Below are 25,688 nucleotides of genomic sequence, written 5' to 3' on the forward strand. Positions count from 1 at the left end.
ACCGTTCGCGAACCGCTCGCATTTTTGCGCAAGTTCGCGAATATGTTCGCGAACTTTTTTTCCGACGTTCGCTACATCCCTAGTTGCCAGACAGATACGACTTTTAACTATGTAAGCACACAGAAAATAATTGGAATGATATGGGGTTTCTGTGATGTTTAAGGGTAAGGCCACACTGGACGTTTTGGGGAGATTTGGTCTCCTAGCGACTAATCGGCTCGTCTTTGCGGCGACCAATCTCCAATTTCACTTCGGGCGACTTCAGAAAATGAACCGCCGTGTGTGATTAGCGCCGGCGTTTTTTCATTTTAGCCGGCGCAAAAACGAGGCGATTAGTCGCAAGGTGACAAATCTCCCCAAAAGGCCCAGTGTGTCCTTACTCTTAGAGTAAACCATTCTTGTAGTATTTTTGTAAGTGGACGTGATATACAAACTGTAGTCAGTAGGCTGAACTTCTTTTGGTCTTGTCAGAAGCAGCGGTGACAGACAATGAGCATTTAATACCAGACATTCACAAGAATCGCCTGTACATACGGATCTACTAGTTGGATTTATTTCGTTTGCTTAACTGACGTGCCTGGCCTGTGACCCTCCAGATATTAATGTTCCGACAAACAGCAGACCAGGATGTCGGGGCACTATCGGAGATGTGTTTTACTAAATTAACCCTTTAAGTACCAGTTGATTTCAAACATTTGCATACTTTACAAATAATATACTTTCTGGATTTTAGATATACTGTAATTGTTGATCAAAATACAGATACTTTGATCGCCCCTTTTTACTAAAACATAAGTACTAACACAAAGGCACAGGTTACATGTTCAAAACAAGTCAACTTCTCCTGAATAGAATGATAACCCTGATGTACTTAAAGTCACAGTCACCAAACACCCCAAACTATATCACAAACCACTATGAGACATGTCTAACAGATGCCCAATGTATGCACTCTGAATTTGTCCAAAAAAATCTGATTTGTTAGCACAATTTAATTAACAAAGTCAAATTGTACTACTGCTTCTTCAATTAAAGTGTAATAAACATATAAATGGCCCACATAGTAAAGTGCATTAGAGGTCAAATATATATTATAATAGCTTTACCAACATTAGCTGCAGTGTAACTACTAAATAGTGCTCATTAAATAGCTGCACACTCAGCCCTGGCTAATTATCGGCTTATAATTGTATCTATAATTGTATCTGATGTGGCAGATTATGTAGTAACGTCATCATTTCAAAAATGTTTTAAAGTGTTTGTCCTGCCCCGGTGATGTTCCACACCTCATGCATTGCCTTACTCTGGATCTGGATTAGACAGGCATTGGCAAAGGAACCTCTGGTAGGTGGAGCTTGAGAGAGGAGGGAGCAAAGTAGATAAAAGTAGGATATCTCCTGCATGAAAAATTTTCATGATATACAGTATATATATATCAGAGCCACAACCTGCAATACTCCAACTGCTACTGAGCTTTGATGTCTTGAACCCTTCCAAAATCTGAAGCCTTCAAATAGGGGGTGAGGTCCCTACTCTCAACCTCCACCACTGGCTACACTGATATTCTGATATTTTCATTCTTCATGTTATGCCCTCATTTTAAGAGCTAACCCTGTAAAGGCAGATTTTTCTACTGGAAGAACTAAATTCTCTAAGAACAGAGAGTTTGCACAGCGCTTCTCTTCAATCCCAACTGCAGAAGGAATAACCAGGTAACTCTAGTTGGCCATAAACATCTTCAATTGGCAGGAATGAAGTATGTTTGTGTGTTAGAGGGTACCAGACAATTTCATGATGGGACGGCACTTTAACTTTATCACACACAATGATTTTGTCACGCCCAGTCTTCTCAGGGGTAGTCCAGCTATCATACATTCTAGAAAACAGCTACTTCCAAATATAATACAGGCCACCATACTACCTAGCGCTCAAAGAATCAGGAGGCAATATCAGGAGGGAACTAAGGTTACCAGATTTTAATGTGGCTGATTATTAATATATTCATGGAAGAGGTGAGCATTTTGGAGCTGTACTCAGACCAGTAGGCTACTGACATGTTCGACCTCATGCTGTTGATTATGGGTCTCTCCTGTCTATTTTTCCCTAGTGCAGGTGAGTTTTGCTCTGTTAAAAAAAAAGCTGTTTAAAATACTAACCAGTTGCATGTAATGAGACTTCTGAAAACGAGAAATTCTCTGAATGTAAGAATTCTTAAATTCTACAATTCAGATTCAGCAGAATCCTAAGCATGTGGCCAAACTGAATCCAATGTATAAATATATATTTTTTTAAGGGGAATATGTTTCTGTGTGAATGATACAACTTTGGGGGGATTTTATTAGAAAATGCGAATTAGGGTTTCAGTTCAGTATTTTACTGAAGCTTTGGAAGAAAGGGAATTAGGTTAAATCCAAAATGTATGGAGAGTGCATCCCTAGTGCAATCAGGGGTGTAATTATAGAGGAAGCAGACCCTCTTTTTACTGGAGGGGGGTGTATAGAGGAGGGCACTGTTATAGGGGATTATTTATCAAGGTCTGAATTTTTCTAACATAATGTCCAATCAACTCCGACTGCCTGAATGGACCTTATTTATCATTAAAAAGTCCGAAAAAATTGGGTCAGGCAAAAATCCGATAACTTCAGAGCTTTGCCCTAAAAGTACTATTTTTTCTGACTTTTCTGACTTTTTGGTCCAAAATCCCCAAATTTATTGCATATCGGTATGGACTGCAGTGTAGACACTGGGACCTTCCTCATGGACTTATAGAGGACCTTGAGAGGTTTGAGATGCTGGATTTTCAGAGTTAGACTTTTACGACCATCAGGCTTTAATAAATTCCGAAAAATTCGTATTTTTTTTTAGTCCGAAAACTACGAATTATTCGAATTTCGGATATTCGGAGCATAATAAATAACCCCCAAAATGTGTCTTAAGATAAATGTCTTATTCCCAAGTTGATGAGGTGCTGCAATTAATTTCTTATGGGACCCAATAACTTGTAGTTACAGCACGACTAGGAACAGAATAATCCAGTTAGTTTCCATATCTTGTGTCATCGCTCATTGCAACAAGCTGTGCATTTGATGTTCACAAGCTGTGTCAGTGTACACATTACTGCTTTACAGCCTAATCCTTTTCACAAACACATGAAACTATGGCATTTAAAATAAGGATACGGCTTTATTCCTTTTAACTGTACAGGTATGGGATCTCTTATCCAGATACCTGTTATCCAGAAACTTCTGAATTACGAGAAGGCCATATCCTAAAGAGCCCATTTTTAAGCAAATAATAATGATTTTTAAAAATATATATTTTTTCTGTAATAATAGAACAGTACCTTGTACTTGATGGTAAGTAAGCTGCATGAATCCATATTGGTAACAAAACAATCTTACTCCATTTATTTAATGTTTACATCAATTTAAGCAGATATAAGATCCAAATGACGAAATCATCTCTTATCCAGAAAACCTTAAATTCCAAGCATTCCAGATGATAAAAGCACATATAAAATAATTTGAATGTTTTGTGTTTTCTAAATCAGTCTATCCTATGTATGTTAAAGGTGGAAGTGATGTGAAAATGATCTGGTTCCACAATGTCCAGCCTGCACTCCTCCAGCTGAGAGTTGTAGTTCTGTAGGCTAAGCCTCTTTTCTTTGGTCAGACAATGACCATTTTATTCCATACATTCATATGAATCCCCTGCATAACCTGATCTAATACCTGGATTTATTGACTTTGTTAAACTCACAGCACATGCCTGACCTGTGACCCCAGATTTTATTGTCCCAACAAACAGCAGGCCAGGATTTTAAAGGGTGATCAGAGATATCACTGAATTAACACTTGAGTTGATTTTACTTAAACATTTTTGCATAAAATGGCAAGATATTTAAGAACTGTCTCTTACGCAAAGTAGAAAATGGAGTCTATATAATTCAGTGTGAGACTTACTAAGGTAGGTGGAAGGTATTTAACCCTCTGCACTTATTATTGCAGAATTTATACAAACCAGGATTGTGATTAAAGTATAACAAAGCCTGATGTTGTGATCTCCTTATCAAGAAAATCACATGAAGACAAAATCACTTTGCAGCTTAGAACAGCCCATAGTTCTAGTACAGGTATGGGATCCATTATCCGGAAACCCATTATCCAGAAAGCTCAGAATTCCGGAAAGGCTGTCTCCCATAGACTCCATTATAATTAAATAATCCAGATTTTTAAAATGATTTCCTTTTTCTCCTTGTTTGCCTTGTCTCCTTGTTTACCTTGTACTTGATCCAATCCTTAATCCTTATTGGAAGCAAAACCATCCTATTGGGCTTACTTCATGTTTACGTGTTTTTTTAGTAGACTTAAGACATGAAGATCCAAATTACGGAAAGACCCCTTATCTGGAAAACCCCAGGTCCCAGGCATTTTGAATAACAGATCCCATAGTTGTACCTTCGTAAAAAAAAAAACAGCAACCAGATATTTCAACAACAGCAAATTCCTTTAGATCTTTTATTTAGACCTTATTCAGTAAGGTGTATGCAACTGTTATAAATGACTATATGATAGGACCAGAATTTACTTTCACAATCTGGTTATTCTTGATTAGAATAAATGTGACAATTATGTAGCAACAATATGCTGTATCTTTTACTTTTCTCTAGCAACTATATCACAGGACAACGCTAAACATAATACTGAGCTGTATACTTTGGCTGGTGTATATTTGTGGGAGGTTTGTGTTCTAGGAATGCAGTGCAAAACAATAGCATAATACGACGGTGAACCTAGATACTGAGTAACACTGAGTTACCCAAAATATGAATGTAATGTACAGTCTTTCAGTTTAACATTAAAGGATACCTATCACCCAAATAAAGTTCCCACAACCAGAGGTGCAGATTAACAGAGCCCACCTTCCAGATGAGGGAAACAATGAGTTTTTCTGAACAATAATATTCAACGTTACGTGTTGTGACGCCTGCAAAAAAGCCCACTTCTGATCAATCCCGCATATGCACAAATGAGCCAGTGTCCAAGCATTCACAATATGCACATACATATGTCATAGAAATAGGGTGACATGCATATTGAGCAAATAAGCACCTCATGTGCATGCATATTCCTTAGGGTTGCCGGCCCCAAGTGGGCTTGGGTGGGGGTATAGCACATGATAAGGAGATAGTCTTCAGGCTCCGGTGGCAGAAACAAAATTTTGGTGATTGTTGTCCTTTAAGTAATGAACCAATGGTTTGCAGGAAGGATGCATAGAGTAGGTTTAAAGTCCAACAAACTGTATTATTCCTAGGCCAAGGCTTAGTGATAATAAGTAGACGAACAATAATATCAGCAGCATGCAGTGCAGTGGTTTACAGAAGAAAATTCAGAAGCAATGGGGAAACAGACCTCTGCGTGTGATAAAGGGAAGGGTGATGAAAGGCCTTGGTTAGAGGTTGCTGCTGCCTGTTGGACAGGACACCTTATTCCAGTATCTTTTTCCAGTACCTCTACTCCTGCTGTGTCTGCCCTCTGCCTCCACAGTGGAGCTAGTGGAACTTTCTGCTAGCATTCTGAGCTGTAGGTGATAAACAAGCTGGAGGGATGATGAAAGGGCTCATCATAAGGGATGTGGATGCCTGAAACCCCACCCTCAGGTCCTTCTCTCAGCTTTCCTCTCAGTGGCAGGATTCTTCTATGTCTGAAGCAGTCAGTCTCCGGCAGGTACAGCTTTGCTTTAATACTTTCTGAGGAACCTTTCCTGGGCTTTATCTCCTGGACACACCTCCCCTGTAAAAGTCATCTTTGTGGCTGGCAGCACATACTGTACATTGCTCAAATCTGGAACATATGCCTATTATGTATAAACATCTCTAGATTAGTGATGGGAGAATCTGAGCCGTTTTGTTTTGCTAAGAATTTGCAAACCAGCAATAATTCGCAAGCATTAAGTCTATTGGCAAAATTTTTTTCTGTCGCGCAAAAATTTGACACATAGGCAGCAACCCATACCAATCAGTGATTGGCTTTTTTCAGCCAGCTGCAGTTTGAATAATGAAAGCAAACAGTTAATTGGTTGCAATATGGTTCTGGCCAGGTGCAAATTTGCCCAGTGTTTATAAATGAGCCCAGTGTATTTCCCCCACAATGTAGTGTTTTCCCTACAGTTTCAGTGTCTTTGCCACAGGACTCAAGTTGTTGCTAAGAGTGGCGATAGAATCACATCAATGTGTCAATAATGGTATTAGTGTGCAATTAGGGTTGCCACCTGTCTGGTTTTGACAGCCCGGGGCAAAGCTTCCTGCCTGGTTTTCCAAATAAGGAAAACCGGGAAGGATTCCTCATGATTGACACGGCGATTGGCCAATTGCCGATCGCTACATTATAGCCCCACCCCTCATAATCACGGCCCGCCCCTCCGCATCATGGCCCCGTCACATCACGGCCCTGCCCCTGTCCATTCTTTACTTGGGGAAAAAGTAACAACCCTATGTGCAATACACTTTTGTCACTATTTTGACACTATTCATCAGAGGATGGTGAGTGGGTGCATTGGTGCAAGCATGTATGTGAAAGTGTAATGAGCATGTTTAGAGCAAGTACCAGGGGCGAATTAATGCACAGGCTACCCAAGGGGCCCAGTGTGATCTGGGGCCCATCTAACATTTTTTCAATTATTTGTAGGGACCCATAGGGTTAATGTGCCCCTATGGCTTTAAATCCCTACACTTCCTAATCTTCCTAGTTGCTGGGCAGATGCCCATGTAGCTAGTTGTAATTTACATATCACAGTTATTGGCCAAGAGGTGTTGTGACCACTTCCTGTCACACTTTGTTATAGTGAGTGAGAAGGGGTGGATCTTCCTCTTTGGCTCCTGGTGTCTGACCCATCCGGATGTTTCCAGGGAGCCTGGGTATAGCAAGGCCCAGTAAAGCCAAGTTGCCCTAAAGGGACCAGCACCTCTAGAGAGAGATAAGCCGGGGAGCAGGGACCCTGTGAACGAGGCCAGTGAGTGACAGGGTTATTTACTATCTGTTATAGACTTTCTAGGAGTGTAAGAAAGTGAGGGAAGAGAGAATGAGCAGCTATGTGCTCCATCAAGGAGGTGTAGCAAGGAGTAGCTTCCCAGGCTGTAAGATTTGCCTACAGTGAAGGCACCACAGTGGATAGGGTTTCAGGCTTTAGGTTCTCCTCCCTGACCACTCCACTGGGTGAGATCCAGACCATGTGTGAGGTATTTTTGCCTGGAGGTGCTGTACTGCCTTGACTACATCCTCAGGGGCTCCACATGGTGTTATCTCTGATGTACTGGCCTAGCCTGTGAATATATTCTGCAAATTTACTGTACGTAACCCTGTGCATCATTTGTCTCTGACAAATAAAATATTCTGTTCTGTTGATCTGCATGAACTTCCTGGTGCCATCTTCTTTATTCAGTTTCTGCACAGTAGCCTGTGGGAGTTGTAGTTACACTACACCACGTTTCCGTTTCTTCCACTTTGTGAAGGCCCAGCCTTAAGTGTTAGAGTCAAATGTAACTCATGCTCTAGTATACTAGCTGGTTGTTAACCCCGTTGGCCTAAATAGTCCAAAATCGTGTTACATATTATTTAAATTTTCTTTTAATATCTATTTTTATTTGCATTGCTGGGTCTAGTCAGGTGCACCTACTGGGAGAAGAAGGCAGGCAAAGTGTGTGCATGTGCCTGGATGCATACAGATCCAGTGATATCATTGGTGTACTGACACTCCGAACCTGACTTGGCATAAAGAGCTCAGGTGCTTGTGAGCCGGAATCTGCATGCATCTGGACCCAGCAGTATTCTAGAAGCAGGCCTGGACTTGCAATCTGTGGGTTCTGGCAAGTGCCAGAGGGGCTGCTATAAGGTCCCATAGAAAGTCAGTATTTAGTGGGCTGGTGGGGGCTGTCTGGGCCTCTGTGTGGGCTAATTGGGCCTCTGTGTACCTGAAATGCCAGGGTCTATTTTAATTCTCAGTCCGGGCCTAAGGCCTGTGTGGATGTAGCCATGGGGCACCTTTTATAAATAGCAACCATACACAAATTTTGTCCATTTTTGTGCCCCACACTTGGACTTGATGTTGTAAATGAACCTTCTTATCTCTTAACCTTAGTCACACTTTGCTGGCAGAAAAAAAACACCCATAGCTGCTATATACTGTCCTTCCTGCCATTTACTTTATAAGTTAACTAAAGATAAAATAACTGGAGGTGCCAAATGAGTCATTCCCTGGTCCTATTAAAGGTGCATACTGGAGCAGAGGGTGAGGTAGTAGGGGTTAAATAAAACAATCATTATTTACCATGAAAAAATAAAGAAAATAAGCAAAAAAATACAAGGAACATACGTTCAACCAGAACCAGATCAATAGGGTTTGAACTGAAAATAAGTACAATTCCTCATTTATAAAATTATCTTTTTCTTTCTGCTGGTGAGCATGTAACTTTATATTATGGCTGATGTGTATCTGAGAAAAATGCATTTAACGTTAGGGATACAATAATAACATTATTAACATTAATAATAATGGGTTGCTGTAAAATGATATACCTGTTTCTATAAGACAGAGGAGGAAGCTAAACTTTGTTTATGAATAACTGTTAGTTTTCTGTTATGGCATCATTATTATTATTATTGTTGTTTTAGCTGGTTGCTTGCTCTAGATTGTAACATATAAGTAGGGTTGCCACCTGGCCAGTATTTTACTGGCCTGGCCGGTAAAAATGATGGTTGATCCCAATGTTATTAATAGGGAAAAAATAAAAATATATAGGAAGGCTGTTATTTTTTTCCAGAAAAGGTGGCAACCCTACATATAAGTCTATCAAGTTCCTGACTACATAACACTCTAAACCTACACGTCTGGTGGTAGGAGCTGTCGCTTTCTTCTCATGCAGAGCAGGGACTACATGTCTCCATGACAGCATTTTGCCATTCAAAGAATCATAGCCGTTACTGATTAACTACCTCTCTCATGATAATATTACAGGCTTTCTCTGGCAGACAGCAAACTGATTGATTCTTGTTACGACAGCCTGGTCACATGTGGGTGTGAGGGAGAGAGAGATTGAGATTCTGCTTCAGTGTGGGTGAAAAAGACTGAATCTACTGCTCTTCTACTGGTTTGTGTATGTGTTTTTGAGAATATGAAATAAATCTAAATCTGTGCACATGCATGGCGGGGGTGTGTAAGTGTGATTGTTTGCACTGGTGTGGCTGTGTGTGGCTGTGTGAGCAGGCGTTAGCATGGAGTAAAGTGGGGAACATGGCAACCTGTTGCTTCATCAAAGGAACATCAAACCTGGGATTTGCTGTGTATATTCTGTAAGAAGGTATGTGCTCTTCTCAATATCACATTACATGAAGTTAGCTTTATTGTGGGTCAGTATAACCCAAAAAACAAACGTAATATTAGTTCCAGCTAGACACCCATGAAAACGACTGATCGTGTCATTTTTATTGAGAAATAAATCAGGTGAAAATTACCCAAAATATAAATAAAGCAAAGAAATATCAATACTTGTTATTAAGTTCAGGGGCTACAAGAAATGAAGTGTCCACTTATAAATACGTGTTATATATCCATGTGCCAAAGTAAGGACTAAACCTCCAATCTTGTGTCCCTGAATCCTGTAATACTTTAAATGAAAATGTATTTATTCATTTAGAGTATTACAGGATTCAAGGACACAAGATTGGAGGTTTAGTCCTTACTTTGGCACATGGATATAAAATAAATCAGGTGCTGACATGTTACGTTGTATGTATGTTCTTTCGCTATACAGGTTTGGGAACTGTTATCTAGAATGCTAACGATCTGGGTTTTCCAATAAGGAATCTTTCCTTAGTTTTGATCACCACACTTTACGTCTACTAAAAAATCATTTGAGCATTAAATAATGTTAAATAATAAGCTCCTCTGATGAAGCACCCAATAGAGCGAAACGGAGTGGCTGACATGAGATAGGCAGACGGGAGGGGGAGAGACACTTCAGTGTGGTGTGTTATGCTAAAAGCTTTGTTTGGATGTATTAATACTATTTTTTGTTGTTGATGAAATGCACAAATATATGTTTTAAGTAAGAAACTGTGCATGTTTCTAATTTATATGTAACACGTGGTAGTAGACCCATGCACAGTTCTTGCTACCAGTAAGGATTAATTATATTTTAGTTGGGATCACGTACAAGGTACCTTTTTACTACTACAGAAAAAAAGAAAAGCATTTTTATAAATTACAATTATTTGATTAAAACTTAGTCTATGGCCTTCCCATAATTCGGTAGAAGGAAGAGCTCTCGCATACCCGTGCTTAATAATTAATTAACAAGTAGCTTGGTGCTCAGTGATAGAGGCAACGACAGCCTCCGGTAATCTGTAGAAACCAAGCACGCTGGCACTCAAGACTGTTGTTGCAGGTAACCCCATGCAATATTTTTTAATGCGGAAATGCAACGTTTCCGGGCATGCCCCTTTCTCAAACATTTCCCATAATTCGGAGCTTTCTGGATAACAGGTTTCTGGATAATGGATCCTATACCTTTACTAGTTATACTCGTGTACTTTTATATGTGTTGTGAATAATTGTAAGTAATGAGCTAGCCAGCCACTATTCTCACTATATCAGATAACCAATACATTTGATACTGCTGAGACTTACTGAGATTTACTGAGATTTAAATGTGCATAGTTTGCAAGTGGGGCCATTCTTTTGTTGGTTTTGAATCCCCATTTCCTGTGGTTTAACCTGTTCTTCCTGCTTCTAAAAAATGTAGAAGACGTAGAATATTTTGCAGTTGATCAAAGACAGGCTTGTTCTTCTGGTTTTTCTGTCGTTTGTATAATGATATAAATGCAGTGTTGCTATTTTTACATCTCTTTTCTGAATCAGTGAGTTACACCCTATGATATTCTAATAGGGTAATGCAATTAAAGCTGAAATGTTTGCATCAGGTCTAGTAATCCATAGCAATTTTAGCATTTACCGGGCAACTCTTTGAAAGCAAATATCTGACTGGTTGCTATGAATTACTAGACCTGGTGTAAATCTGCATCTTTTTTGAATTTTATCAGTAGTCAATTTACCTGCCTGTATGTTTTTGGAGTGCGGAAGGAAACACATGCAGACACAGGGGGAACATACAAAATCCTTAATGTCCTTGCTGGAATCAAACTGCTGCAAGGTAGCAAGTCTACCAACTGAGCCACTCTGCAACATTTCTGCATGGGAATGGTGGAATGCTTGCTGAATTTTGCTAAGCTTTAATTTCCTATTAAATAGCTCTATGGGAGGGATATTCTGGTTAGTCAGTTACACCCATAATGATAATGGGTGCTAAAAGTACAGTGAATTTAAATGAGTTCTGACACTTGCTGGAATTTGGCAAGAAATTAATTTTCTGCGAAACATCAGTCCCGGTATTAGCTTAACACAGGCTTAATTACTTTGGCAACCAGAAAGCTGTTTGCAAATCTGAATGGAAGGTGAATAGTACAAGAGAAGCCTTCAAGGAAAAGGCAAGCAATGTAAACATTCACAATCTGTTTTGTAGCTCGGGCTAGTGATCCTGCCAACCAGATAGCATTTGCAGACACAGCTGGAGAAAGGATGAAAGCGCCAAAATTAAAAAAAACAAAAAAACAATTTAACTGCAAACGTTCTTAGCATAGATCCATATATAACATATTAATGGCCCTATGTTTGTTACTAAATAACAAACTGATGAATCCAGAGGGACTCCTAGCAGTTCATATTTAACTTGATCAATGTGTCCGTCATCAGAATATTTGATTTATGTAATTAACACTATTAGAGGGGAGTGTCTGGGATGTAAGACGCTGAATCCAAAACGAAAAAAATGTGAGGATGTCCAATAATCAAAAACTAAATATTTTTGTAAAAAAGTTGAAAATTTATTAGGACATGATCATGTCCTCAGCGTCTTAGATTTTGCACCTTGGGACTGAGGTGAACTGTGAGTGAATCTCCTGGTTTATTTACTTAATTACGATATTTTTTTGGTTTATTAGAGTGGTACCATTTATTTTACTTTTTTGTGGCAGCACACACTCAAATTTTTCTCTTGAGTGTCTGGGATGCTCAGGTCTGGTTTTCAATGATAATAACAAAAATGAATTTCAAACCCAGTGTGGCCCTAGTCCAGCGAACTGTAGGGCTCTCTTCTACCTCCAATAAACAATTTCCAATGAGGATCTATGTACATCACAAAACAGGCAGTGAAAAGAAGATAAACTAGAAGATAAAGATTGAAAAGTTCCAGAGTTGACATCATTGAAACCAGTTTTCAATGAGGAAAGCTGTACATCTCAAAAATAGTGATGGGCGAATTTCACATTTCGCAGCTGGCAAATAAATTAGCAAATTTACAGGCGTCAAAATATATTTTTTGACCCGGCGACAGTTCGACGCCGGCGACAATAAAAGGAACGGCCATTGACTTTAATGTGCGTCAAATGTCGCCAATGTCTAAATTGTCGCCGCCGTTTCACAAATTTTTCACCCGTGGCAAATTTGCCCATCACTACTCAAATACAAACAGTTGTTGAGGGGGGTGTAAAACAGTAAATATAAAAAATAATATAGTGCAGTATTTCAAATTATATTGACACTGTAGTGTTCAAAAGTGCAGTGATTAGGTGTAAAATGAGAGAGACTTGGGCACACTAAGAACCACACTGGTTCTGGAAGCTGATTATACTCACAAAACACAAGTGGGAAATGGCATTTTTCAAACGACAAGCATTCAGTCGCTGCAGCCTGCTTGCGATCTTCTTATATCTCGACTGAGTGGACCGTAAAAGAGACTTATAGCAATACTATGAGGACTGCCTTTTGATTTTCTGCACATGTCACTATTACCCACAAAACGATATAAGAGGATCGCAAGCGGCAACTGAAATGCATTAAAAAGTATTGATATACCTAATTTATGAATAGGGCTATATATGAAAATGAATAAAAGCAACTCGTAGGGCCAGATTCAGTTGAAAAAGTTATCTCATGGTTTATCACGTGAAAACATATGGACAAGATTCAATTCGAGGAGGAAAAACTTTTCTCCTAATTCAGATCCAGTTTTTTCCCATAGACTTCAGTAGGGTTTTCATGTGATAAACAGTAAGGGGCACATTTACTTAGGGTCGAATATCGAGGGTTAATTAACCCTCGATATTCGACTGTCGAAGTTAAATCCTTCGACTTTGAATATCGAAGTCAAAGGATTTAGCGCAATTCATTCGATCGAACGATTGAAGGAATAATTGTCCGATCAAACGATCGAAGGAATAATCGTTCGATCGAACGAACGTTTAAATCCTTCAAATCGAACGATTCAAAGGATTTTAATCCATCGATCGAGCGATTTTCCTTCAATTAGAAATTTGTTAGAAAGCCTATGGGGACCTTCCCCATAGGCTAACATTGAGATTCGGTAGGTTTTAGTTGGTGAAGTAGGGGGTCGAAGTTTTTTTTAAAGAGACAGTACTTCGACCATCGAATGGTCGAATAGTCGAACAATTTTTAGTTCAAAACGTTTGATTCAAAGTCGAAGTCGTAGTCGAAGGTCGAAGTAGCCAATTCGATGGTTGAAGTAGCCAAAAAAAACGTTCGAAATTCGAAGTATTTTTTCTTCTATTCATTCACTCGAGCTAAGTAAATGTGCCCCTAAGATATGTTTTTCTGAATTGAATTGCTTCTTAGATTTAATCTCGTCCATGTTTTTTTACTTGATAAACCTTTTTCTCACTGAATTGAATCTGGCCCTTAATGCTAGTAATACAATTTTAACTGATTCTGTTCTTTCGTTACTGTATTGGTACCAAGGCTGCAAGTATCTTTAGCAGCCACCAAAGCATTGGCGGCCCACTTGAGAAGGGGTTGGTGAAAGCGATACAATGCAAAATTGCATAACTTATACCTCTCACTTGAATGGTGCCTCCTCTGAATATAGAGCTACCAAAGGAAGGCAGAACTACATAAAGACTGAGTCTCTACTCCATTCGAATTTTCATTCTAAGATGGTAACAATGTGTGTCTGTGGGCGCAAGAAGCAAATCAAAGTGCCACTTTTTGCTGTTTGCCTCATCCTTAGTTAATGAGGCTGAAGGTGATTTAGACAGTGTTGCATCCATAAAGATGGAGTAATTATTAAAAAAAACAAAGTGCTTAGTGGTTTTTAGAACAAGCTGACATTATTCCAGGGGTTATTTGAAGACAGGACGATTAAGTAACTTTATATCAGCATAGGGTACAACTATAAGTATTAATAGGGGGCATTTCTGCATTCTGGTTTTCGCTTGGTGAAAGTCTTCCTTAGGACGTATTGATTTTTTAGGGGTCCCACAGAATATGTATTCCTGCAGAAACGCTGGCAGCCAGCACAAACATGCATGGGTTGTTTAACATAAATACTAGAAAACGTCCAACGTTTTATATAGAAGTGCAATGGATGTTGTTGTGTTTCGGTAGCGATGAGTAGAGTATAACAGTGCTTTATTTGCAGGTTCATGCAGCCATTATACTTCAACAGTAACTTCAACTCTAATACTTTTAAGCAGTATAGAAAGTACTATGCACACATTATAACTCTTGTGCACAGTGACACCTACAGGCCCTTTGTATAAACACCACAGATGTGCCAGTTTGCATCTCTGTCATTCTTTCTCTCGGGTACTGTAGCCAAGGAATCAATGGAGTTTATCCACCTGTGGGACAAAATTCTAACAGAATTGAATGGACTCAAAAAAGCAATGCTAGACCATACACAAATAGCAAGAATACTACTCACAGTTTCACTGGAACCTTTGGATTCCGTCACCATCCTTACTAATGGGTCCATTCTTTTGATGTGTCCCCAACACAATGAACAGAGATTTGCATCTGATAGCAGCAGGAACATTTATGAAGGGAAAACTGTATTGTTGTTAACATTCTACTAATTGATCCCTACAATGTCCAGTATGTAGGACAATAACATAGTTCTCATAGTTCTGAAAGAATGTGTATTGTGATTAAAAGAGCTTTATAAAGCATGCATTGCATGAATAATAGATATTAGAAGGCTTCAAATTGCAGGAAACCTCTAACCAACAAACAGAATTTTTATGGCAAACGGAAGCACAGTGAGGAACGTGGTCTTCTTTCTAGCAGAAAAACACACTCTAGACAGAAGACGCACACCTATTTTATACATCTAATGCTACTAAAAGGTATTTTGTCTTCAATGCGCCTTTCCAATTTATGAGTTCATTAATTAATTAATTCAATTTAATCAGTTAAAAATTAAATTTGCACTAGATCTAGTAATTCATAGCAACCAAGTGATTATATTTTATAACAGATGTTCGCTTAGGGGCAAAATTCATCAAGGGTCGAATTTCGAGGGGTAAAATCCTTCGAAATTCGACTGGGGAATAGAATCGAATAGAATCGAATAGGCAATTCGGGCGAATTTACGCGCTGGCAAATAGTCAAATTGGCGAATATTCGCCACATGAATAGGCGCTCGATCGACTATTCGCTCAAAGGATTTTCATTCGATCGAATGCCTTTTTATTCGATCAAAAACTTGGAAAACAAGCCTATGGGACTTTCCCATAGGCTTTTAAAGCAATTCGGTAGGTTTTAGGTGGCGAAGTAGGCAGTCGAAGTATTTTTAAAAGAGACAGTACTTCGACTATCGAATGGGCGAATAGTCGCAGCGTTTTTGCGATCGATCCAATACTTCGACTATCGAATGGCGAATAGTCGCAGCGTTTTTGCGCTCGATCTATTCGAATCATTCTACTCAGGCGAATTTACGCCAATTCGATAGTCGAGGAGCACAAAAAACTACTCGAAATTCGAAGTTTTTTTACTTCGAATCCTTCACTCGAAGTTAGTGAATCGGCCCCTTAATGTTACTTCCTGGTTTGTTGATATGGGTTACTGCACCTGGCACAAACTTTGTGTCTTTTATTGTACCACCTTTCTTTCTTTTCAAATTCTTTTTATTAAATTTACCTTAAGCAAGCAGAATGTATAACAAGATACATATGCATACTTTGAAGAAAAAAATAAACATGTTATATTCATAAATGACAAGCAATTAGTTATGAAAAACAGTTGTCCTGTTTCTTTTCACCACCCTTCTATTTTCTGTAAAGAATGGCACTTTGCTTGCTAGGCCTACTTCCACATTATTATTGCATGTGCTGGGTGTTTACCTTGTCAGAGAGAACAAACTAATCAATAAAAAGGTCAGACATTCTGTCTATTGGTTGTGAATAAAAGAAAAATGATTATATGTCTGGAGCCATGCGACACTTTGAAGTCTAAATAGAGCGTGTGTTTTGTGACTGTTGGCAAGAAGAATTTACAAATTAACACAACGAGTTTGTAATGAAGATAAAGTTGTTTTGAGAACTCCCATGTACATCTAAATCAAGTTATGTAATGCTCTTGTTGAGACTCATAACCTGAAACAGAATGTCTGTGCAGTATTCAACACATTATTTTAGATGAGAAATGTCAAGCCAGAAGACTGTTCATTGAATATCCTGGTATCCTTGGATTTCTGATCCATCTGTAACAGACCCCAATTGTTCAGTAAGATATTTTTCACCTGTCCGGATTGTATTGAATATGTGCAGACAAATTGTAAATTATCACTTAGATTACATTCTCACTACTCTTCCGAGACACTGGTCGGCTCCCCTAGGATCGAATATTGGGGCTCATTTATCAACACTGGGCAAATTTGCCCATGGGCAGTTACCTATAGCAACCAATCAGTGATTAGCTTTTTATAGCCAGCTGCAAGTAGAACAATGAATGCAGCAATCTGATTGGTTGCCATGAGTTACTGCCCATAGGCAAATTTGCCCAGTGTTGATAAATGACCCCCACCTCTGCTCCTAAAATGTAATATCTCCATTATCCTTTTCTCACATCTATTCTCATCATAAGCAAAACATTTATATGGGTGACTAGAACCGGCCTGAACTTTTATTACATAACTATGGAAGTGTCTGCAAATCTTGCTTTCTCATTGGTTGAACTGTGCTCCAGTCAGGAGCTCTAAGCAACTACTCATTCTCATCTGAAATAAAGCATGTAAGAAATGACTTCAGGTGAGACCCAAACTGGAGGGTGATAGCACGAGTGAAAAGTAGATCACAGGATGTGTTTAAACATTACCTGTAGCTGTATTCATCTTCAATCAGTCGGTTTGTTAGTCAGTTAGATCATTCACATAGAAAGAACTGTGAGTGGCCAAAATCATAGCTTTTGAAAATATTGAAGCAAATACTTAGAATGTGTGACTGGGGTACTTCACCTCCCCCTGATCCTAAAATCACAATTATATTTTTCACTGAATCAATTAGTTACATTTAACAAATCATAACTAAATGTATTAAGTACAAAGGCACCTAACCTATGTTTTGAACCCCATCAACGAATCCCTCTGCTAACATTCTAAGAAAGGAATTCCATAACCTGACTTCCCTATCAATAAATAAACCCTGTCTATTCTAATGCTCTTTTGGCCTTGTGTTGGGATCATTAGTGATGATTAGTGAGGGTTTTTGGGGCATAACTGGGCATAGTGTGGAGTGGGCAGTGTAGTTGAATTTGTGCCATTTTGGGAATCCAAATGTTGAGAGGTATGCTGTGCAAGGCTTTAGACTTTATGACTGTGGGTATGTATGTAGGTGGTTTTGGTTGTATGGCAACTGAATTGCCTGTGATCCAAATTACTAACAGGCCTAAAAAGCCACAAAATATTACTGAGTTAGGGCCATGTCAGTTGAGCTATTTTTTCAAATGTCATATCTATGATGGGGATAGAAATATAGATTTGCATCTTCTGCCCTGACATCAGCCTGGGGTGCGTTACATGAATATGATAGGGAACTTGTAATCTGCACTATGATAGAAACTGATGTGAATGATAAACATTCGCTGTAAGGGCTGCCTAAAATGTGGAAGTGATAGATAAAAAAGGGATAATAATATAGAATAATGTCAAAACACCTGTATCTGGCACATGCAGTATATGCAGTACTCACCATGTTCTTGTTTTGCAAATGCATACTCGTTAAGTCTCATTTACTTATACACTGGACACGAATGCAAAGTTGTGCCCTTTGAGCTCATTTACACAGCACTTGTAGCTGGGCCATGGCTGTGCTCTGCACCACGGGCAAGATTAAAAATCTGGTGCAAGATGCAAAGCATAATGTCTATATATTGTCTCAGAGTAGATGCTTACCTAAATTACTTTTACCTTTATTTAATATCTTAAACTTGATCTTTACAGCAATGTCAATTATATGTGCCAAGGTGGCATGGCTGCCATTGACTTTGGGAACTGCTATGGGCTTCCTCATGACTTTCTACTTGGCTCGAACACTTTTGGAGAGAAATTCACAGCCTCCGTTAGCTCTCCGTTCATGGAACAACATGGAACTACTTCCAGAGGTTGGAATGTCCCATTTTCATCTGCCAGGTAATAAAGGAACAATCAACTTTACAATGGCACTCTGCTAACTTACTTTTGTGTAGTTTGGGCATTGCTGGTGTAATTGTGCCTTTGTCTTGTAAGTGAAAGATATCTGCAAGGAATACCTACATTTAAACATCTCCATATCTTAAGTCTGCTAAAAATCATGTAAACATTAAACCAACCCAATAGGCTGGTTTTGCTTCCAATAAGGATTAATTATATCTTATTTTGGATCAAGTACAAGCTACTGTTTTACTATTACAACAAAAAAGTAAGTTATTTTTTTTAAAATTTTAATTATTTGATTAAATTGGAGTCTCTAATTCGGAGCTTTCATGATAACAGGTTTCCAAATAACAGATCACATACCTGTTTTTCTTTGCTGTTGTCCTATTTCTAACTGAGCAAAACAAAAGGATCTGTGCCACTGTGACAGAATGCTTTGTTATACAGAGAGCTAGAATCTAATCCATAAAGCAGGGCAGGACCTCTGCTTACAATGAGTATTAGGTGGGATCTGTGCCAGTGTGACAGGTATGGGAGCCGTTATCCGAAAAAACTATTATCCAGAAAGCTCTAAATTATGGAATGGCTGTTTCCTATAGACTCCAAATTATCCAAATTTTTAAAAATTATTTCCTATTTCTCTGTAATAATAAAACAGTACCTTGTATTTTATCCATTATACAAAAAAAACCCAGGTCCAGAGCATTTTGGATAACAGGTCTAGTGTTGGACTGGAATGCCAGGGGCCCGCAAGAAAACCTTAGGCTGAAGGCCCACTTTCCAACTATTATTCCTCCTCTCCTCACTCAACCTCTTTATTCTCCTAGTCTCTTTTCTCTACATACTAAACTCTATTCTTCCATTATTAAGCTTCTGTGTTCCCATTAAGAAATAGGGAATGAGCATGAAATAGGCCAAATGGTTAGAAGCAAGAGGCCTACTGACACCTGGGCCCCCTTGGAGTTTTCCTGGTATCCCGATGGTCCAGTCGGACACTGAACAAGTCCCTTAACTGTATAGAGGTTAGCCTGCACAGAAAACATTGGCCATAACGTAAGTGGCATGCTAAAGAACTTGCTTTATATATCACATTAAACAAAGCCATGGCTTTTGAAGGCTGTGATATAGAATCTGTGCCCCTGTGACAGAATGTTCAGCTATAAAGATAGCTAGAATCTCAAAAGGCATATATTGTGTTTACTGTATATTCATTTGAAAAAAGTAAGTCAGTGTTTGAGAACGGTATTGCATTCAAAACCAACACAATGTGATGCAACTGTACTAAAACACAATTAATTAGCTCATGTGCATAGGCGCTTGCAAACACAATCCAGCACACAGACATCTGCATGGCAGCCCCTAGTGATGGCAGCAATATGTTCCTTCACAGCAATTTTGTCAGTGTTCCACTTTGACTCCTACCTTCTGTCATCACTCTGTCACAGTTTAAAAAGAAGCTCAGTAGCGACACCATGTGGTGGTTACATAAAGGAAAGATAGAGCTAGAAAGAAAGATAATGGCAATGCAAATAAATGTGTTTATATAACTCGGGTCCCACTTTCAAGAAGTATTTTAAAGGAGCACTTGGCACATTTTTGTTTAGGATCAGGGCACTCGCCCAGCAACAAATCTCCTCTTCTTCGAGGCAACTAATCTCCCCGAACTGCCTCCCGCTAGAATGTAAATCGCTGGCGGGATTGCACTCGCAGTGCTTCGTTTTCCGAAGTCGACCAAAGTTTCTTCTGAAAACGAAGCGCTCCTACTGCCATCCCGCCGGCAATTTACATTCTAGCTGGCGGGAGGCAGTTCGGGGAGATTAGTCGCCCTGAAGAAAAGGAGATTTGGTCGCCGGGAAACTAATCTCCCCGAATCTGAGCGTGTGTCCCGACCCTTAAAAAAGATACTAAGTAATCTAAAATTTAGATCACAGTTAAAAATAAATGACATTTATATATTTACATTTAAACAAAGGCTGTCCGATATTTTCAAAATGGTGGCAAAAATACGGAATATACCAAATGTTATGGACAATTTTAAATCTCACACAAATATTTGTGGAGTCACAATAATTGCTTGGAGGGCTACATTTTGTCTGGCTGTGGCATTCTGTTTGGATAGTACTGAAAGAGAGACTTTGAAATTTTAGTTGTCCTCAGACATTTATGGGTTTCTTTTTGTGAGAAATATACAGTTTTTTGCATGCAGTGGTGAGTTTGGAATAAACCATTATCTTACACAAATAAGGAACAATTCTTGGAGGACATAGCAAATCAAAGGTTTTTATCTGTATCGAGGGAAGGACCAGGAGCTGAAGAATAAACAGATTATCCAATCTCATGGCACTCAGGCCCAGAAGTGTCAGATGATCTGGGCCTCAAAGTTGCTGTAGTTATTGTCTTTTTTTTAATAAAACAAAAAATGGGGGTTAAAAAATATGGCATTGCTTTAGGACCCAGCTTTTGGTCTACCTAAACAAAGGAACACATGGATTTACTGTTTGGAATATGCTATTGTCTTAGTATTGACACTTGTGGAAAAACAGATTAAAGGATGCTTTCAAGAAGGTGATATTTTATATAATATCTATGGTGGTAAGCATAAGTATGGTGGTGTAAAGTTTTGCTGACCCACCCCCACACACAGAATGATTTAATTGTAGAGTTTATTTTAACAAGATGTCAAGCTCTGCTCCACATCAACCATAGTGCCTAGGATACTATCTGGCCTGTTATGTAGGGGGCAACTGTTATGTAGCATGATACTTAAAACAGATTTTTGACCACCAGTTTTAGTAATGACAATTCACATACAAAGCTGCTTTGAGCTGGTGAGAGATAAATGTAGACGAACAAAACACATGTTCAAAATATACAGTGTCCTGACCATGTAAAGTTTTTTTTTTGTGACTATTGAGCTGTCTAATTGTTTAACATTACGAGGCATATGTTGTAGATAATCATTTCCCTTTGCTTCACTAAATATTTCCTTGTTTTACACCACAGAAGATAATAGTGTGAGTGAGGAACTCTCCAAAAAGGTCAGAGTGCTTTGTTGGATCATGACTGGACCGACAAACCTAAAGACCAAAGCTATTCATGTGAAGAATTCCTGGACCCGTCACTGCAATGTAGCGCTATTCATGAGCTCCATCACCGATGAAGACTTCCCCGCCATTGGTCTGGGAACTGGGGAAGGCAGAGACAAACTTTACTGGAAAACAATTCGTGCCTTCCATTACGCCCATAAGTACTACCTGAATGAGACAGAATGGTTCTTCAAGGCAGATGATGATACATATGTAATAATGGACAATTTACGATGGATGCTTTCGAACTATACCGCTGACCAGCCTATTTACTTTGGGAAGCGCTTCAAACCATATATCAAGCAGGGCTACATGAGTGGAGGAGCTGGATATGTTCTTAGCAGGGAAGCCCTTATACGCTTTGTGGAAGGTTTCCGTACTGGTGTCTGCAAGCACACAACCTCAACAGAAGATGTGGCTATTGGCAACTGCATGCAGCTAATGGGGGTCATAGCTGGGGACTCTAGGGACACTGAGAAAAGAGAAACCTTCCACCCTTTCCCCCCTGAACACCACCTCACTATGAAGTTTAGTGAGTCTAAGTCATTTTGGTATTGGAGCTACTGTGTCTATCCTATTGTGGAGGTTAGTGTTCAAAGTACAAATGAGTTCCAAGTCATGTTCTGTATATACAAACTGATACATTTTTCCATTACATGTTTCTGCATACATTATGATAATTGGCCGACAAGTGCTTAATACGCCCCCTAGGTCTCTAAGCTATTTTTTCTATTATCTGGGGGAAAAGAGCTCATCCCACAGTTTAAATAATACAAATTCAATGTGTATCGGTATAGTCTGCATTATATATAATACATATTATCCCAGCATGCCACTTTAAGGTAAAACTAGATATTAAAGGAGAAGGAAAGTCATTTAGCACATGTTAGGCATCCCCAAGTGAATGTATTTACTTACCTGAAACCCTGCGACGGTGCTCCTATCATCAAAAAAACTGCATCAGCCCGGGGTTATGCCAGTGAGCACCTCTTCTGTCTTCTTCTTTCTTCGCACGGCTGCGCCAAACTTTGATTAAAAAGATGCCTTTTTCATTCTACTGCTCTGTTCTGGGGGTTTGCGGGTCGCGGCCCAGGCCGCGGGTCTTCTGAATAGCGATATTTACTCCTTTTTTCTGGCCACGTCTACTTCCGATGATGTCACTTCCGGTTTACAATGACAGCACTTCCTGATTCTTGATGGTCAGTGGGTAGCGGGTCCGGGTGGTGGATAAGGTTCTTGCGGGTCGGGTAGCGGGTCCAAGCGGGTAAGAATGCGGGTTGCGGGTCCGTGTTGCGGATTGCAGGTTGCAGGTACGGGTCGGGTACGGGTCCCCGCGCAGGACTCTACCCCCAAGTGCTAAATGACTTTCCTTCTCCTTTAAGGTGATACTGACACTAAAAAACTACTTTTTAAAATATGAATGTACATTAAAAGTTACCTATAGGTCACATTGTTTTTTGCTGAGAGGTTTGTTTTTGTAAATAATTGTTAGTTGAAGTTCCTAAACCTGACTGTTTTGCCAACCTGACTGTCCCATCTCAGCCTGTCAGTTAGAGATTCTAATGCTAACGGACTCCTGCTGCACAAATATGGCAGCCCCCTCATGCAGGAACATGGGGCATCAGACAGATAATGTAAAAGCTTTGTGCAAATATTAATGGTAATGTTATAAGTAGCTTTCAAAAGCAATATTGTAATAAATGTAAAAAAAAAGAGTTTAATTTATTTTGTCAGTATTTTTCAGTATCTCTTTAAAGAGGGTTGATCACCTTTAAATTAAGTTATAGTATGATACAGAGAGTGATATTCTGAGACAATTTGCAATTAGTTTTCATTTTTTATTATTTTTGGTTTTTGTGTTATTTAGCTTTTTATTGAGCTGCTCTCCATTTCAACTTCAGCAGTCTGGTTGCTAGGGTCCAATTTACTCTAGCAACTATGCATTGATTTGAATAAGAGACTGGAATACGAAAAGCAGAGGCCTGAATAGAAATATGAGTAATAAAAAGTGGTAATAACAATAAATGTGTAGCCTTACAGAGCATTTGTTTTAAGATGGATGAGTAACCCCCATTTGAAAGCTTAAAGGAGTCAGAAGAAGAAGGAGGGAAATGAAATAATATAAAAACTATAAAAAAGAAAGAATGAAGGCCATTTGAAAAGTTGCTTAAAATTAACCTTTCTATATCATACTGAAAGTAAACTTAAAGATGAAGCACCCCTTTAAGATCACAATAACCTTGTATATTATGCTTGTTCAATAAGTCATTCATGCCACAAGCATAAATGGAATCACAACGTCAGCTGGTGACAACAAGAGCTTGCCAGTTATAGACCATGCCCTATGGCTTCAGTGTAGTGATATGAATTAGTATATGTATACCAAATAGGTAGTGACGGGTGAATTTGGGGCGTTTTGCTTCCCCGAAAAATTTGCGAAACAGCGCCGGCGTCTAGTTTTTGACGCCGGCATCCATTTTTTTGACACCAGCAAATTTTCACTGCGGTTTCACAAATTTATACGCCGGCGGCGAATCGTGGGAATTCGCGAAACGGAGGTATGTCATTTTTGACGAATTTATTCGCCGGCGGCGAATCATGGGAATTCGCCGCAAATTCGCCCATCACTACAAATAGGTCATCACTCCTAATTTTCAGGGGGCCCTAAAAATATTCTTTTGTGGGGCCCAGTAACATCTAGTTATATGACCCAGCGCTTGGTGAAATACAATTCCCAGCATTCCCTATCTCAAGCAGATTAAGTATACTTGTTTGAGCTTGAAATGCTATTATTGTTTGTTTGTCTCTCGCTAAATACATCAGTATTCTCCTGTCTTTTAGTATTTTTCATTCTATGTAATAAATAATTTTGTGTATTTTGTATTGCAGGGCCCCCAGTGCTGCTCAGATCTGGCCATTTCCTTTCATTACATTAGTCCAGAAGACATGTACACTTTGGAATATTTTATATACCATCTCCGGGCACATGGATACCAGTATCGTTACCAGCCGCCGTTATCAGACAATGCAGACAACCTCCCTGTTTACATAGAAAATGAAACTGTAAAACCTAATAGGACCATATCTGACTTCTTAGAACCACCAATGGAGTCATAAAGCATCATGGGACTTTGGACCATCTATTGTGTCTTAGCATGATATAGACTGGGACACCCTGCTATTTATCATGACTTTTTATGGTTTATTATCGTTTTGTTTTTCCCCTGGTTTGGAATTATATTATTTCATTTTTAAAATGGCATACACTTAGGGGCAGATTAATCGAGGGTCGAAGTGAAAATTTCAATTAAAAAAATTCGAATTTCAAGCTATTTTTCGTGTACTTTGACTAGGGAATAGTCCAAATTCTATTAGAATTTGAAAAAGATACGAAAATTCGAATATCGAAATTTATCATGTACTGTCGCTTTAAAAATTCGCCATCTAAAACCTGCTGAATTGTAGAAGTCAGTTGGTGGACATTGAAAAATCAAAGTTTTTTTAGAAAAAACTTTGACTTGAATTCGATCGAATACGATGTTACTTCGATTCGTACGATTCGACTTCGAACTAAAACGGCCTATTCACTCGGAAAAAAAAACTTTGATTTTTTAATAAATTTCAGTTGGTCTTTTTTTTATTAGAATTTTGAAGTTTTTTTTATTCAAATTCGACCCTTGATAAATCTGCCCAATAAAGATCTGCACATTTGTTGAGGGTGCCAAATGATCAGATTATAACCTGAACTGGCCACCGACATGCTAGACCAAAGTGGGATAATCTGATTGTATGGAAAATAAGATAGTAGGAAAATAAAAAGGACCTACAAAGAAGTGTCTGGAGAGAACCACATAAATGTACCGGTGTGGTCCTTGCCCGATTGAATTTTCAAACCTGCACGACAGATATATTTAAAAGAAAATTAGAAAACCAATAAAAATCCAGCCACACCAAAATGAATATCAATAGCAAAATAGCTTGTGTATCTTAATGTAAAGGGGAAGTTAAACTACATTAGTTGAATGCTCCTTTCTGACTGTATATAAAGGCACTAGGTTAGTTAAATG

At 38.9% G+C, this 25,688-nt stretch overlaps 1 protein-coding gene across 5 annotated transcripts in view; it reads left to right on the forward strand.

The window, feature by feature from the left end:
- Nucleotides 1–24,949, forward strand: part of XB5871033.L (provisional ortholog of core 1 synthase, glycoprotein-N-acetylgalactosamine 3-beta-galactosyltransferase 1 L homeolog) — a 34,188-nt gene extending 9,239 nt beyond the window's left edge. For 3 of the 5 annotated variants that reach the window (XM_041580993.1, XM_018245067.2, XM_018245068.2), the window contains exons 2-4: nucleotides 18,344–18,532; nucleotides 21,539–22,206; nucleotides 24,511–24,949. In XM_041580993.1, the coding sequence (XP_041436927.1) occupies nucleotides 18,346–18,532; nucleotides 21,539–22,206; nucleotides 24,511–24,738 (1,083 nt within the window). In that variant the 5' untranslated portion in view covers nucleotides 18,344–18,345 and the 3' untranslated portion in view covers nucleotides 24,739–24,949. 5 annotated transcript variants of the gene reach the window in all.
- Nucleotides 24,950–25,688: the final 739 nt, after the last annotated feature.

Source organism: Xenopus laevis, chromosome 2L (genome assembly GCF_017654675.1).
Source record: "Xenopus laevis strain J_2021 chromosome 2L, Xenopus_laevis_v10.1, whole genome shotgun sequence".
Lineage (NCBI taxonomy): Eukaryota > Metazoa > Chordata > Amphibia > Anura > Pipidae > Xenopus > Xenopus laevis.